The 12,895-nt window shown below is 56.2% G+C and overlaps 5 protein-coding genes across 5 annotated transcripts; 4 read left to right on the top strand and 1 right to left on the bottom strand.

Moving 5' to 3' along the window:
* Positions 1 to 965: 965 nt before the first annotated feature.
* Positions 966 to 1,316, top strand: VDAG_08048 (uncharacterized protein; the record flags this gene model as incomplete). Its single annotated transcript, XM_009652814.1, has 1 exon — positions 966 to 1,316. The coding sequence occupies one exon, from the start codon at positions 966 to 968 to the stop codon at positions 1,314 to 1,316; it is 351 nt and encodes a 116-aa protein (XP_009651109.1).
* Positions 1,317 to 2,353: 1,037 nt separating this feature from the next.
* On the top strand, positions 2,354 to 4,307 carry VDAG_08047 (uncharacterized protein; the record flags this gene model as incomplete). The annotated part of the gene is made up of 3 exons (XM_009652813.1): positions 2,354 to 2,444; positions 2,522 to 3,276; positions 3,336 to 4,307. 3 exons carry the CDS (start codon positions 2,354 to 2,356, stop codon positions 4,305 to 4,307), a joined length of 1,818 nt encoding a protein of 605 aa, XP_009651108.1.
* A 454-nt stretch (positions 4,308 to 4,761) lies between these two features.
* On the bottom strand, positions 4,762 to 6,296 carry VDAG_08046 (vacuolar calcium ion transporter; the record flags this gene model as incomplete). Its single annotated transcript, XM_009652812.1, has 3 exons — positions 4,762 to 4,917; positions 4,974 to 5,194; positions 5,249 to 6,296. The coding sequence occupies 3 exons, from the start codon at positions 6,294 to 6,296 to the stop codon at positions 4,762 to 4,764; spliced, it is 1,425 nt and encodes a 474-aa protein (XP_009651107.1).
* Positions 6,297 to 7,686: 1,390 nt separating this feature from the next.
* On the top strand, positions 7,687 to 8,416 carry VDAG_08045 (uncharacterized protein). Its single transcript, XM_009652811.1, has 2 exons — positions 7,687 to 7,931; positions 8,002 to 8,416. The coding sequence occupies exons 1-2, from the start codon at positions 7,740 to 7,742 to the stop codon at positions 8,269 to 8,271; spliced, it is 462 nt and encodes a 153-aa protein (XP_009651106.1). The 5' UTR covers positions 7,687 to 7,739; the 3' UTR covers positions 8,272 to 8,416.
* A 1,943-nt stretch (positions 8,417 to 10,359) lies between these two features.
* Positions 10,360 to 12,621, top strand: VDAG_08044 (diaminopropionate ammonia-lyase; the record flags this gene model as incomplete). The annotated part of the gene is made up of 1 exon (XM_009652810.1): positions 10,360 to 12,621. The coding sequence occupies one exon, from the start codon at positions 10,360 to 10,362 to the stop codon at positions 12,619 to 12,621; it is 2,262 nt and encodes a 753-aa protein (XP_009651105.1).
* Between the last annotated feature and the right edge of the window lie 274 nt (positions 12,622 to 12,895).

The following is a 12,895-nucleotide window of genomic DNA, read 5'->3' as shown; positions in this document are numbered from 1 at the left end:
CCTCGGTCGTTGGCTAACACCCTCCTATATCGACTACGATATATATTAATACTTTTTACTTTCTTTATTAGGATTATAGACTTTAGAATTCGAGAAGTAGCTATATTAACTTCTCTTCTTTTACTTACTATATATATGTAACAACCAAGGAAGCAGGGCGGCCGCGAATCGACGACCCCGCGATCAGGGAGCGCGATAAGATAAGAATCGGGCCCACCTGGCAAATCACGTGATGGCTCACTCAGACATAAAGGGTGAGTCGTCGGGCTCACCAAGGACGCCGCAGTGAGCCAGGGAATGGCTCACGGGATAACACACCGTGATCCTAACATCATGGATCACCAACAACTAACCAGTGAGCCATCCAACATGAGCTCACCACCTAACACAACAAGGACAGGATGGCAGGTATATAAGGACGGACATTCTGGACTTGTAGATACATTCTTTCTCACGACAGTGATCAATCTAAGTCTTACCTTGTATTCATTGTAACGAGTGCGCAACGCCTTACGACACCACATCGTCTCAGAGTCACAACCTAAGCTTCTGCAAACAGCAACCCCAACCCTCTGGCAGTGTTCCCCCTTCGGAAGCTGCCAGGTCGTAACAATATAATAAACTTAGAGGATCGTATATCTAGAGAACTAAAGCTCTTACCCTCTAAGTAATTAAATAGATATAAATAGAGTACTCTATATATTAAGAAAATATAGGATAATAGGTAGGATTATATTAGTTAAGGATATAGGCGGCCTAGTAGAAGATAGTTACTTAGGAGAATAGGACTAGAAATATAATACTATAGGGGTATTCATCTAACGAGGGTATATAGTTCTAAAGGTTTACTAGATATCCAATTTTCGTCTTCTACTACTTAACCAATACACTAATACTTAAACCCCTACACCTTAAACATAAATTCTTATTAATTCCCATTTCTATCGGTCGAGCTCGAGATAAACATGACCGATAAGATTGCACAGACGGCGGCCCAGCACATGACAGCGACAGGGGTCGAAGAGCGGGCACAGCAAATCGGCACCAAGCAGATTTCGGCAGCTCGATTGCGGTCACCAGGATGTGGGATCTCGTCATTCGCGGGCACCGTCGGGGTGGCGCTCGAGCGGCAAAACGGGCAGGTGAGCGAGAGGCAGCAGAGGGCTGCCGACGACGGCTTGGAAGGGACCCGCGATGAGCCTCACGTCATTATTGGTCGCGATGAGGAGGCGATGGCGAGCTCGCTGGAGGAGTCGGCCGACTGGGTTGTCCGTCAGGCGTCGGCTGGTCTACCGGCTGGGCGTTATTTCGACTGACAAGTATTGTTGTGGATGATGAAGCTGGTTCACGCTTGACAACGAACACCTGGGTACCTAGCTGATGGTAGATAAAACTCTTTATAACGAGTCGAATCATCAGGAGTGCCACAGCACTCAACACCAGGTCGTCTAGACAAACAGATTCGAGCACACTAGGGTAGGCCGGGGATAGCAACCCAGCGGAGACGACCAAGCGACCCCAAAGGGCGTGCTGATTGATAAAATGATGATCCACAGACTAGGCATCATGCTTAAAAACAAGGCTATCTCGGCCTCCTCGCCATACCCTGCCTACTGCACAGTCAACAGAGCACAAGAGGGGAACAACGCCGGCCCAGAACACGGTGATCTCTCATCTCTTGCCCCTTTCGCCACCATGCCCCCAAGCCCTGGCCGGCTCCCCCGCCTCACAACATGTCGACAGGGCCGGCATGGCGCAAACGCCCACCTTCTCGACTTGTTCCACGCGGAAGAGAAGGCGACGCAGGCACAGGGCGGGGAGCGGAGACTAAGCAGTTAGCCATCCGCACATAAGCCTCTGTTGATTTGCCAATGCGATTCTGCCCATGCGTGGTCCCATGTGAGCTAACGCGCCAAGCCGTTTTCCTCCTCCCCCATCCGTCCATAGCGGCGTGGTATTCTTGGCAATATCCCATGTCGACATCGCCGCCGCCGACCCAACACACAGACAAACAGACAAGTCACCACAGACACGCAGGCACCCGCAGAGCAATACCCAGGGGCCAGAGGTGGACGGGAGGGCGGGAAGGGGGGAGGACTTTGGATAATCCCACCTTGGGAGCTGCCAGATTGAGCTTCTCGCGCCTGGGTCCTCCCGACAGGCATGAGCGTGCAATGGAGCCTTCCCCTCCCCCCCCCGGTGTCTAGGCATCACCAGCCAAGCAGAGAGAAGGAGAGCTTTCTCATAAATATCGGGGGATCTGCGCTCCTGGAATCTCGCGCTGCTCTTGCCCCCTCACCCCCCTTCCGACCACCAGACAAGCCCTCCGCAAGGTCAACCCTCAACCCTCACCATGCGCTACAACACCATTGCCGGCGCGGTCCTGACCGCTGCCTCTGCCGTCATCGGCAAGGAGATTGCCAAGGACGAGGCCCTCGCTGCTGGTAAGAGACCGCCTCTCCTGTCCTGGCTCTGGTGTGACCAGCTTCTTGTGACCCTGCGAGACTAACCCCCGACACAGAGTTCTACGACAATGGCGCGCTCCACGAGCACATCATGGCCGAGAAGCTTTCCTTCTGGCAGGGCGAACAGGCCGCCGGTCTGCTCGACTCGGCCAAGTGGCCCCGCCTCAACTACACCAAGTGTGTTAACGGCAAGGCCGAGGCCGTCAAGGGGGATCCCCTCCACACCTTCCGGTGCAAGAACATCGACCTCTACGACTTTGTCAACCACGCCGAGCTCGGCTCGCCCGGCTCGGACGTCCAGCTCCGTACCGGCTCGGGCTCGTGGGGCTGGGTCCACGAAGAGTCGGGCCGTGAGTTTGTCGCCAACGGCCAGTACGACGGCACCTCGTTCATCGAGATCCTGCCCGAGGGCAAGATCAAGGTGCTCGGCTTCCTGCCGGCCGTCGTGCCCGCCGCCGCGCGCTCCCTGTGGAAGGAGGTCCGCCGCTACAAGAACTACATTGTCGTCGGCTCCGAGCTCGAGGGCCACGGCGTCCAGATCTTCGACCTCACCAAGCTGCTCGACATTGAGCTCAAGGCCGGCGACAAGCCCGTCCGCTTCGGCAAGGCCGACCTCACAGGTTGGTTCAACGACCTGCCCATCGGCTCGTCCCACAACGTCGTCATCAACGAGGAGGCCGGCTATGGCGCCTCGGTCGGCTCGCGCCCGCGCAACGAGAGCGCCCTCGGCGGCTTCATCTTCTTCGACCTGAAGGACCCCTCCAAGCCCGTCAAGCTCGGCATTGCCAAGGACGACGGCTACGTCCACGATGTGCGTCACCCTCGCCACCCAGGCTGCTGTCATCTCTGTCTTGCTAACCCCCCTCTCAGGCTGAGTGCCTCATCTACCGTGGCCCCGACGCGCGCTACGACGGCCGCGACATCTGCTACGGCTACAACGAGGACTCGCTGACCATCTACGACGTCACCGACAAGTCCAAGCCCCTGATCGTCTCGGTCACCAGCTACACGGGCGTCCAGTACACCCACCAGGGCGCTGTCCTCGACAAGAAGTGGCAGCAGTACCTGATCCTCGACGACGAGTACGACGAGGTAGGCCGCACCGGCCCCCACGTCGGCCCCGCGATCGACGGCTACCCCGTCACCTACATCTGGGACATTTCGGACCTCGAGGCACCCAAGCAGACGGGTCTCTACAAGGGCACAGTCCGCTCCGTCGACCACAACCAGTACGTCAACAAGTACGACGGCCTCGTCTACCAGTCCAACTACGGCGCCGGCCTGCGCGTCTACGACGTGTCGTCCATCCCCGAGGACCCCACCGGCGACTCGGTCTGCGAGGTCGCCTACTTTGACATTTACCCCGAGGACGACTCGGCCCCCGGCGGCGGCAACCCGGCCTTTGTCGGCTCGTGGTCCTCGTACGCCGAGTTCCCCTCGGGCTACGTCTGGATCAACACCATCGAGCGCGGCGGCTACCTCGTCAAGGTGGCCAAGCGTGAAAAGTGCAAGCCCAAGACGTGCAACGCCGACAACTGCCTGCGCGCCCTGCGCGCCAACTCGGTCGCCGGCCGCCTCGAGGAGTCGCAGGAGTTCTGCGCCGGCTTCCTCGACGGCTGGGAGGCTGACGTCAAGGTCGTCCCCAGCTACGCCTCGTCCGCCTGCGGCCAGAACGTCATCTCCCGCGTCTCCTCCGCCTGCTCGTGCCTGCCCACCCCAACCGGCGCCACGACCACCGTCACCTCGACCGCTGTCGCCACGACCACCGTCGAGCCCCCCGTCTCGAGCGCCGTCTCGAGCGCCCCCCAGCCCTCCGAGACTGATGACACCTGCGAGGAATAAGCGTGTCGCCCGTGTACAGGATGTGTAGTTTGATGCGAGACCGACAGCCCTTGCGTGTATGCCTGGAGGGCCGGTGTGTTGCTCTAGTTAGACGATAATGAAGTAATATGCCTGTCTGTCGGGACACGCAAGTCTTTGCATCTGTTCCATGCTTTCCTCGTGCTGAAGGGTGCTCCTTACCGAAGCCAAGTGGTGATCAAACGCATTCTTGTTGTGTTTCAAATAGACGTGAACTTGTATTCGTAGCTAAAGTTTGGTACAGATTTAGTCAGATAGTGAGTAACGTGACGGAAAATCCAACCTGAAGATATGCTAGCATGACCAATTTTGCCCTCCTGTCACACATCGGCCACCCCTCCACAATTTGAATGGCAACGACACACTTTTCGACACACGATTTATCGCGGACAGTCGCGAGGCGATCCTGCTCGATGGGAGATGACCGAGAGGGTCCTTACTCGAGCTTGATGGCGAGAAGCTGCTGCAGCTGCTTCAGCTGGTCGACGCTCATGGTTACATTGACCAGCCCGGTAGCCTGCAGCCCGTTCGAGGTCGCGACATCGGGGTTAGGGTAGTACCAGCAGGCAATGGCGATGATGACGTAGACGATCTGTGGGCCAATGTCAGCTTCTGCAGGTTATCGGTCCAGCAACCAAAATAACATACCACAAGCAGCGCGCCTTCGAGCCAGTTAGACTCGCCGTCGCGAAGGAAGTTGCCAACGACGAGTATCGACAGGACGAGCAGAGCAATCATGAAGATCTCAAAGTTGAGGTCCATGGGCTTACCCAGGGCCCAGCCGACAATGACGACAAGGGGGCCGTTGAACAGGGCAGTCTGGATCGAAGGGCCGAGGCAGTGGTAGAGAGCCACGTTGATGGCGCCGTCTGGGAACGTCGTCAGTATTAATCTGCAGAATCACTAGGAAAAGCAAAACGCACCCCAGGCCTCGTCAATCGCCGTCAGATGCTCAGCGGCCTTCTCGACCAGAGGCAGCAAGATCAGACCCAAGAACTGGTCAGGCACGCCAGCCTCCACGACGTGTTCAATCTCCTCGACGAGGAAGATGAGAAGTAGCGTTACGAACACAAGGGCAATGGTGATGGCGATGAGGGCCTCGGTCATGGTGAACTTGGGCTTCTCGGCATCGGCTTCGCGATCCGCATCCCGGTGCTCGTCGGCCTCGATGACCTCGTCGAAGATGCTGTGCTGGCTGCTGGCCTGGTACCAGATGTAGAGGAAAAAGGCGACGATGAGGGCAATGGAGGTGGCCTGACTGATGCTCAGCACATCGTCCTCGAGCTTTCGCTCGGTGAAGGGCTCGTGAGGACCCGGCAGGCCCGGCAGCAGCGGGACGACCTCAGACTTGAGGGCCGAGTAAAAGGCGCTCGGGATGAGGAGACCAAAGGCGGCAACGAGCAGGAGACCGCTGCCGACCTCGGAGACGATGCTGTGGAACTTCTGTGTGGCCTCGCGCAGGCCGCCGAAGAAGAAGCACAGGCCGAGGCAGAGGAGCAGGTTCGTCAGGATGCTACCGAGAATGGCGGCCTGGATGATGGGCACGAGGTTGCCCTCGTCGCCATTGTCTTCGGGGTCGCTAGCGTCGTGCTTGACGATCAGCACGACGAAAAGAATAATCTCAATGATGGATCCGAATGTCGTCTCAATCAGAATGCCGGCGACCTTGGGCAGCTTGCGAGCGAACTCCTGGCCTGCAAAGCCCAGCAGGTTGGCAGAAGGGATGACGGCGATGTAAGCAATGACAAACTTCCAGATGTGCAGTCCCGGGAAGAACTGCAGGATGAGGGCGACGGGGACAAAGGGCCAGAGCACGTTGACGAGCTTCGAAGCGGTGCACGAGCTACGCCAGAGGACGGCGAGGAAGTGGTTGATGTGGAAACCCTGTCTGCCGCTTTCGCCTTCGTGGGCGATTTCGACGTTGAGGCTGGGAAGCAGAGGCGTCTGCTCGGACCCGCGGCCGTTCGACATGATGGGCGGTGGTTGGGGGTCTCGTCAGTTGGTGATGGATCAATTGGGACGGTCGAGGGCAATAGATCGTAATGGCGGGATCACAAACGCGACAAAGGTCACTAGAGAGTGAAATGAGTCGATTGGCGACTGGCGGAGAAGGCAAGAAGCACAGAGCAAGAGAGCAGAGAGCAGAGAGCAGAGAGAAGCTGCCCGCTCAGTGCACGCGCGGGGAAAGCTCCCCATCCTCCTTATATGGCAGGGGCGGTGCACGAGTACATCGTGACATGTACCTAACTGCCTCGATCTCCGAACCTCAGGACCACAGGAAGGACCTCAGGCGGCAGCCAGGCAGGCAAACGCGGGGCTGGTCCTGCCTCGATGTTCCAGTTCCAGCCTCCTCGCATTGGTTCTTCAGGGCAGGTAAGACCAAGGCAGGGCAGGTTGGCCTGGCACCTTGCCCAGGTGGGCATCTCAGGGCATGTTCACTGACCAGGCTCTTTCCATGTCAGTGTGCCAAGCCCCGCATTTCAAGCCCATAGCCCGGCCACAGAAGTCCACAGGTGTGACGTGCCTCGAGCTCGAGCAGCGAGCAGCAGAGACCCATGTTTGGCCTCGCCTCCGCATCTGCCAGGTGAACCCTCCAGCTGAAAAGTCTTGTTTTCCCACTGCGATTCCTTGCCTCATGGCGCCTAGTGCCCGCCGCTCACCTGGCATAGCCACCCCCTGTGTCTCCTCCTCCGCGGGAATACCAAGCCTTCGACCCATTTGACGATGCTACCTCGAAATTGATTCATCCTGTAAGCTCTCTCTCCCCCTCTCTCGAATGAGTGGCATCATGATGGAGGGGTGGGTGGGGATTGAACATCGATGATCTGTAACCCGGAGCTCGGCTCATGAGCTTATTTTGATGACAATAGTGCTTGGCGATTGACCAGGTCCTCATCCCATCTCGGGAGCACTGCGTGAGAGGGCATTCGTCAAAGTCTGCTCGCGTGACACGGTTGGACCATCGAGGTGCACTGGGGGGTAGTATTTTTCCGATGGATTCGATCATACTCCGAGCGCCGAGCACATACAGATAGATGTGCTCCTCGTTGTCAGCCGCCCACCAAAATCCTTGGCCTCAACGGAGCGCGTTTGGAATGCGCGTAGAATCATGGCGTTACCGCCGCAAGCTCGATACAAGGTGCTACGATGCCGTCAGCAGACGCGGTGAACATGGGCATACCAGATCGGGCCACGACACTTCAATCAGACTGACCAGTGGTGGAGCGAGTGCATGACCATCGTCATCCGGCTTTAGCACGTGTCTGTGAGCTGTCACAGCGGCGCATGACATCATCGTCTCTTCACGATTTGCTTCCCGTTAAAACGCTCGAGGCTCGCACCACGGTGGCATATCAACTTCACGTTACAAACAATTCACACAAGACGAATAAACCATACCCTGACGCAAGCAAAATGGTCCTCATCTCCAACATCTTGACCCTCCTGGTCACGGCAGCCAGCGGCTACGCCGTGTACTTCTCGGCTCAGTCCATCCCAAAGCTTCAAAAGTATGAGCAGACAGCCGAGAAGGCTGCCGAATGGAGCAGCACCGCCAAGAAGCAGCTCTGGGATACCCGCTACACCGTCGGCGCCGGCTTCATCTTTGTACGTTGCGGTCGCGCCCTTCCTGAATTCATCTGCACAGCGTGCAGAGTGGCTGACACGCCCCAAACAGTCCCTCTTCTCACTCTACAACGGCCTGAGCTTCGTGCTCTTCACCTCTAGCAAGCTTGTCTTCCGCAACACCGCCTGGGCTCTCGTCCCCGCCGCCGGCTCGTACGGTATCAGCCTCTACATGCGCTCGTACTGGAACAACAAGGCCAAGATTCCCATGCTCGAGGAGTACAATCGCGCCATTGAGGATTCGACCCAGGTCTCCAAGGCACTGGATGTCCTTGTTCTGGGCTGGTTGGTCGTGGCCCCGCTGAAGCTCTTTGGCGTCTAGACGTCTACGTGTGTCAATTACCTGACGCCTCCTTGCGACATCGAGGATCCTGTAGCACGAGACACAAGCCTAAGCCTCTTTTCTCATCATAGCCGAACAACGAATGTTATAGATAATGATGCAAGGAACATGAGCACTCCCCTCCCCCCGCGGCCCCCGTACTAGCCCCGTTTCTCGACCGTGACACAGGTGTGGGCGGTGTACCAAGTGCTGTTAATCCTCCACGTGCATCAGTCAAAAATTACGAGCTTTCGGGGCCATGTCTGAAGCATGCCAAGCTTACAGACAAAGTACCCGCCCGGCGATCAGCTAGATCATTTGTAACGGTCCACGGCCCAAGCACCCACGCCGGCTAGCGTCTCGGCCGGGCCTGCTGAGCTCGCTCTAGCATTCGAGCTCGTGTGAGCATTGTGACGCGGCATCTGATGCGGGGTGGGCGTTCCCGTTGCCACAGCAGCAGTTGTGCTTCGATTCGCACCGACTGTCTCGGTGGGATCAACTGGCTTGAAGTCGCCAGGTTCGAAGGTTCCTTCGCCAGCCAGCTAAGCCTGACAGAGGATCTCGGCGTCACTGTGGGTAGTTTTGATAGAACATAACTTGCCGTTGCATCGGATAAGTGCGGTGCAAGGCGCAGGTTGCTGGGATGAGCTTTTGCGTGGCATGCTGGCGCTCGAGATTGCTAGGTAGATTCAGGAGAACGAGGTCGCGCGGCATGAGCTGAAACTTGGATGTGATATGAATGGGACAGATGAGCCAGCTACTCAGACCTCGAGTCCATGTTCCTATGCGTGGTATTTAACTACGTGTCGCTCTCGGCCTTGAAAGCTAGAAGACATTAGTTGCAGCCCTTACATGGGCGCCAGTGCCCTAATAGAATGAGGCAAACGGGTATCTAACGGATCAACGACTTGGATTCAATTAGGCTACAAGCTTACACTGACAACGGGTCGACGCCTCAACAAGTTTGCTTTTTTACCTTTTCGGCTCGAATGTAGCATCTCAACTGTCGCGAAGACATCACAACTTGTGTCCTTGATCGAGAGTAAAGATTTAACTATCATCAATGGTTGGCCAACCATCTATGTGCGCTCAAACCCAGGCTCGTGTCTAGACTCTCAGTGTTAGGCTGTGATACTCGCCGTCGGCCTCCCGTCCAGATCGTTGAACATCAATCGAATAAAATGATAAGATTATGATTTGTGAATGGATCGATCTTGAGGCCAGTTACATGAGTAGAGATTTAAAAAAACGAATCAGAGAAGGGTCTTCTGGTCGTGTCGAGAACTTTGGATAGGGAAGCGGTTCCCTGTTCGTCGTTGGATACAGTCGATCTCTGTAGTGAGCGCTTAGCGATCTGAGTTGATTTATCTGCAAACTTTGTCCAGAAGGACATAATTACCTTGGTATACTGGTCCTCCTACTGAATCGGCTGTAGTAGTCTCAACATTACTATTTCAAAATCCAAACTCCTGAAACTGGCGTTGACAACATCTTCAAACCATGTGATGCAAGCTTTATGGTCAAGCGTCAAAAATGGTTGCTACTTGACTATATGTGGGGGTCAAATATATTGCATCCGCTCGAAATCCCAGGTTACCATCCAGAATCGAATACGGCAGACCAATCTAGCAATGCAACTGAGAGGAATGTTTCATGCCCAAAGCCTTCACATGCGGTAAAAACTCAAGACCACCACAGGCCAGGTTTTGAGTGAGTGGTCGAAGTTAGCGCGAGTGATGGTCACACATCGGGAGAACCAGCCGAATCTAGCCTGAATTGGCAGCTAGCCTCTGTCATTCACGTCTCTGTACTCCGAATCTCCACCAACGCCTTCTGAGAACTTATGACGCCCTCTGTGAACTTGACCTTAAATCCATTATACGCAGCATGCGCCTTATATCATATTGATTTTCCTTCTTTTGGAGCACATACATTCCTTTCAACTTTCGATATGTACACTTAGGAGCTTCGTGATTGCTCAGAACTCCATCCAAGTCTTCAGCACTGCTCCCAACATTCCACTTTTGTCCTCGACTGCGAGCGATTCAAGTAGCACAGCATCCAAGCAGCACGCTGTTCAGTTTCAAAATGTCGTCACGCAAGCCTCTTCTCTTCAACAAGGCAACTGGTTCAGTCAATATCCACGACGATGTTTCACTGCCGCGCTCCCTCCACTGCCAGATGCCGGACTATGCCGTGACGCCTCTTGTCTCAATGGAATCGTTGGCAAAGAAACTTGGCGTCAAAGCTGTGTACGTTAAGGACGAGAGCAATCGCCTCGGACTCCCCTCCTTCAAGATTCTGGGTGCCTCCTGGGGCACCTGCCGGGCAATCATCGACCAGTTCGACTTGCCCCTCAACTCATCTTTTCAAGACATCGCCCGCTGTGCACAGCAAAAGTCGATCGTCCTATACACCGCCAGCGCCGGGAATCACGGCCGTGCCTTGGCAGCCACCGCCCGTTTGCTAGGGATCCAGTCAAAGGTATACGTGTTCAAGGCTGTCGGCCCCGCAGCAGCCGAACACATAGCTTCCGAGGGCGCCGAGGTCGTGGTCAGCCAGCTGGATTACGATGGCGCAATGAGAGAAGCCCATGCTGCGTCCCAGACCGACCCCAGCGGACTTTTCATCCAAGATGCCGGGTTTGATGGCTACACCGACATACCGAAATGGATTGTTGAGGGCTATGCTACTCTCGTTGCAGAGGTCGATGCCCAGCTTGCTTCTCAGGGGTTGAAGCCGGATCTTGTCGTCACCCCTTGCGGCGTCGGGTCGTTGGCGCAGGCTCTCGTTCGACACTGCAAGTCAGGCGATCGGGCGTATCGTGTACTAGCGGTCGAGCCGGACACAGCCGCCTGCTTGTACGAGAGTTTGAGGCAGGGCAAAATCTCGTCCGTGGCGACCTCCAAAACCATCATGGAGGGCCTCAACTGCGGCACGGTATCGCTTACGGCTTTTGATGACCTGAGAGCGGGCGTTGACGCCTGCGTGACAGTCTCGGACCACGAAGCCCATGAAGCCACTCGCGTTCTCGCGGAGGGAGGCATCAACAGCGGTCCTTGCGGCGGCGCTACTTTGGCCGGCTTGCAACGGCTGGCGGCAAGCGGCCAGCGTCCTAGCTGGCTGAAAGCCGACTCTGTTGTGGTGGTGCTCAACACCGAAAGCTCACGCCAGCATAAGGAGCCCTTGGACGTGACGGTCAGCGATGCAACAGGCTTGACCCAGATCCTCACAAGGATCGCATCTGCGAACCCCGATCTGTCAAATGATGCCGGTTCTGACGAGACTGCCATCGCAGAATACATCTTCTCATGGCTTCGACACCGCGATCTAGAGGCACACTGGGTCGAGCGTACTGCGGGACGGCCGTCCATTGTAGGCGTCCTACGTGGCACTGGTGGCGGCAAGTCGCTCATGCTGAACGGCCACATTGACACGGTGAGCCTTTCATCCTATGGGGAAGGTACGGATCCGCTCAGTGGCCTCCTGCAAGACAACCGCATCTACGGCAGAGGTTCCTTGGACATGAAGGCCGGCGTCGCGTCGTCCATGGCAGTCCTGGCAGCTTTTGCCAAGTCGGGCGCCGAGAGGCTCCGGGGCGACATTATCCTGGCCGCCGTGTCAGACGAAGAAAACTTCTCCAAAGGAACCGAGGACGTGCTAGCCGCCGGCTGGAAGGCTGATGCAGCGCTCATCCCTGAACCAACCAGCCAAGCCATGGTCACGGCGCATAGAGGCTTCGTGTGGGTTGAGATAGACGTGCTCGGCAAGGCTGCGCACGGCTCCGAGCCGCACATCGGCATCGATGCGATCCTGCTCGCCGGCAGTCTGCAAACGGCTCTCCTGGAGTATGGACACACGCTTCCCACGCACCCCCTCCTCGGAAAAGCGCACCTTCACGGCGGCAAGCTCGTAGGCGGCGAGGAACCGTCAAGCTACCCGGCAAAATGCACCCTGACCATTGAGTTCCGGACGGTCCCGCCCCAGACACCCTCGTCGATCATGGACGATCTGAGTCGTTTTTTGAAAGAGGTGGCTGCAAAGACACCTGGTTTCCAGTATGCCGCCCCGCGCATGACATTTACTCGGCCTGGGTCGGCCCTCGAGGATGATCATAGCTTTGTACAAACCGTAAGGGCCGTGGTTGGGAACGTGACCGGCAATGTGCCAGAGCCAGATGCTGCAGGATTCTGGTGCGATGCAGGTCTTTTGAATGAGGCGGGCATCCCGTCAATTATGTATGGGCCAAAGGGTGAAGGACTGCATGCAGCTGTGGAGTGGGTAGACGTCGATAGTCTGAAGGAGGTGACAAGGGTGATTGAGAATATTGCGCGGACGTTCTGTTCGTAGGAATTGTTTCCGAGCGACCAACTGATGTATAAATGCCTTTCAGATACATCATTCAACGTAGAAACAACCCTGGCGTCAATCCATTCTTGATGCCAACGCGTGCAGGCGATTCGTAGAATGACCCGGTTCTTCGCAACAAAAACAGTGAGTTACACTTAGGTACAGTCTGCTACACGCAGTGGCTAGACAAATAAACATTGATGTTGTGTTTCTAATGGCAAGAATCGTGTCACTGCCGTGCTGCGGACAAATTCAAACAACTGTACGAGATCTC

The sequence above is a fragment of the Verticillium dahliae genome, genomic scaffold, assembly GCF_000150675.1.
Source record: "Verticillium dahliae VdLs.17 supercont1.18 genomic scaffold, whole genome shotgun sequence".
NCBI lineage: Eukaryota > Fungi > Ascomycota > Sordariomycetes > Glomerellales > Plectosphaerellaceae > Verticillium > Verticillium dahliae.
This window is presented reverse-complemented; position numbering and strand designations above follow the sequence as displayed.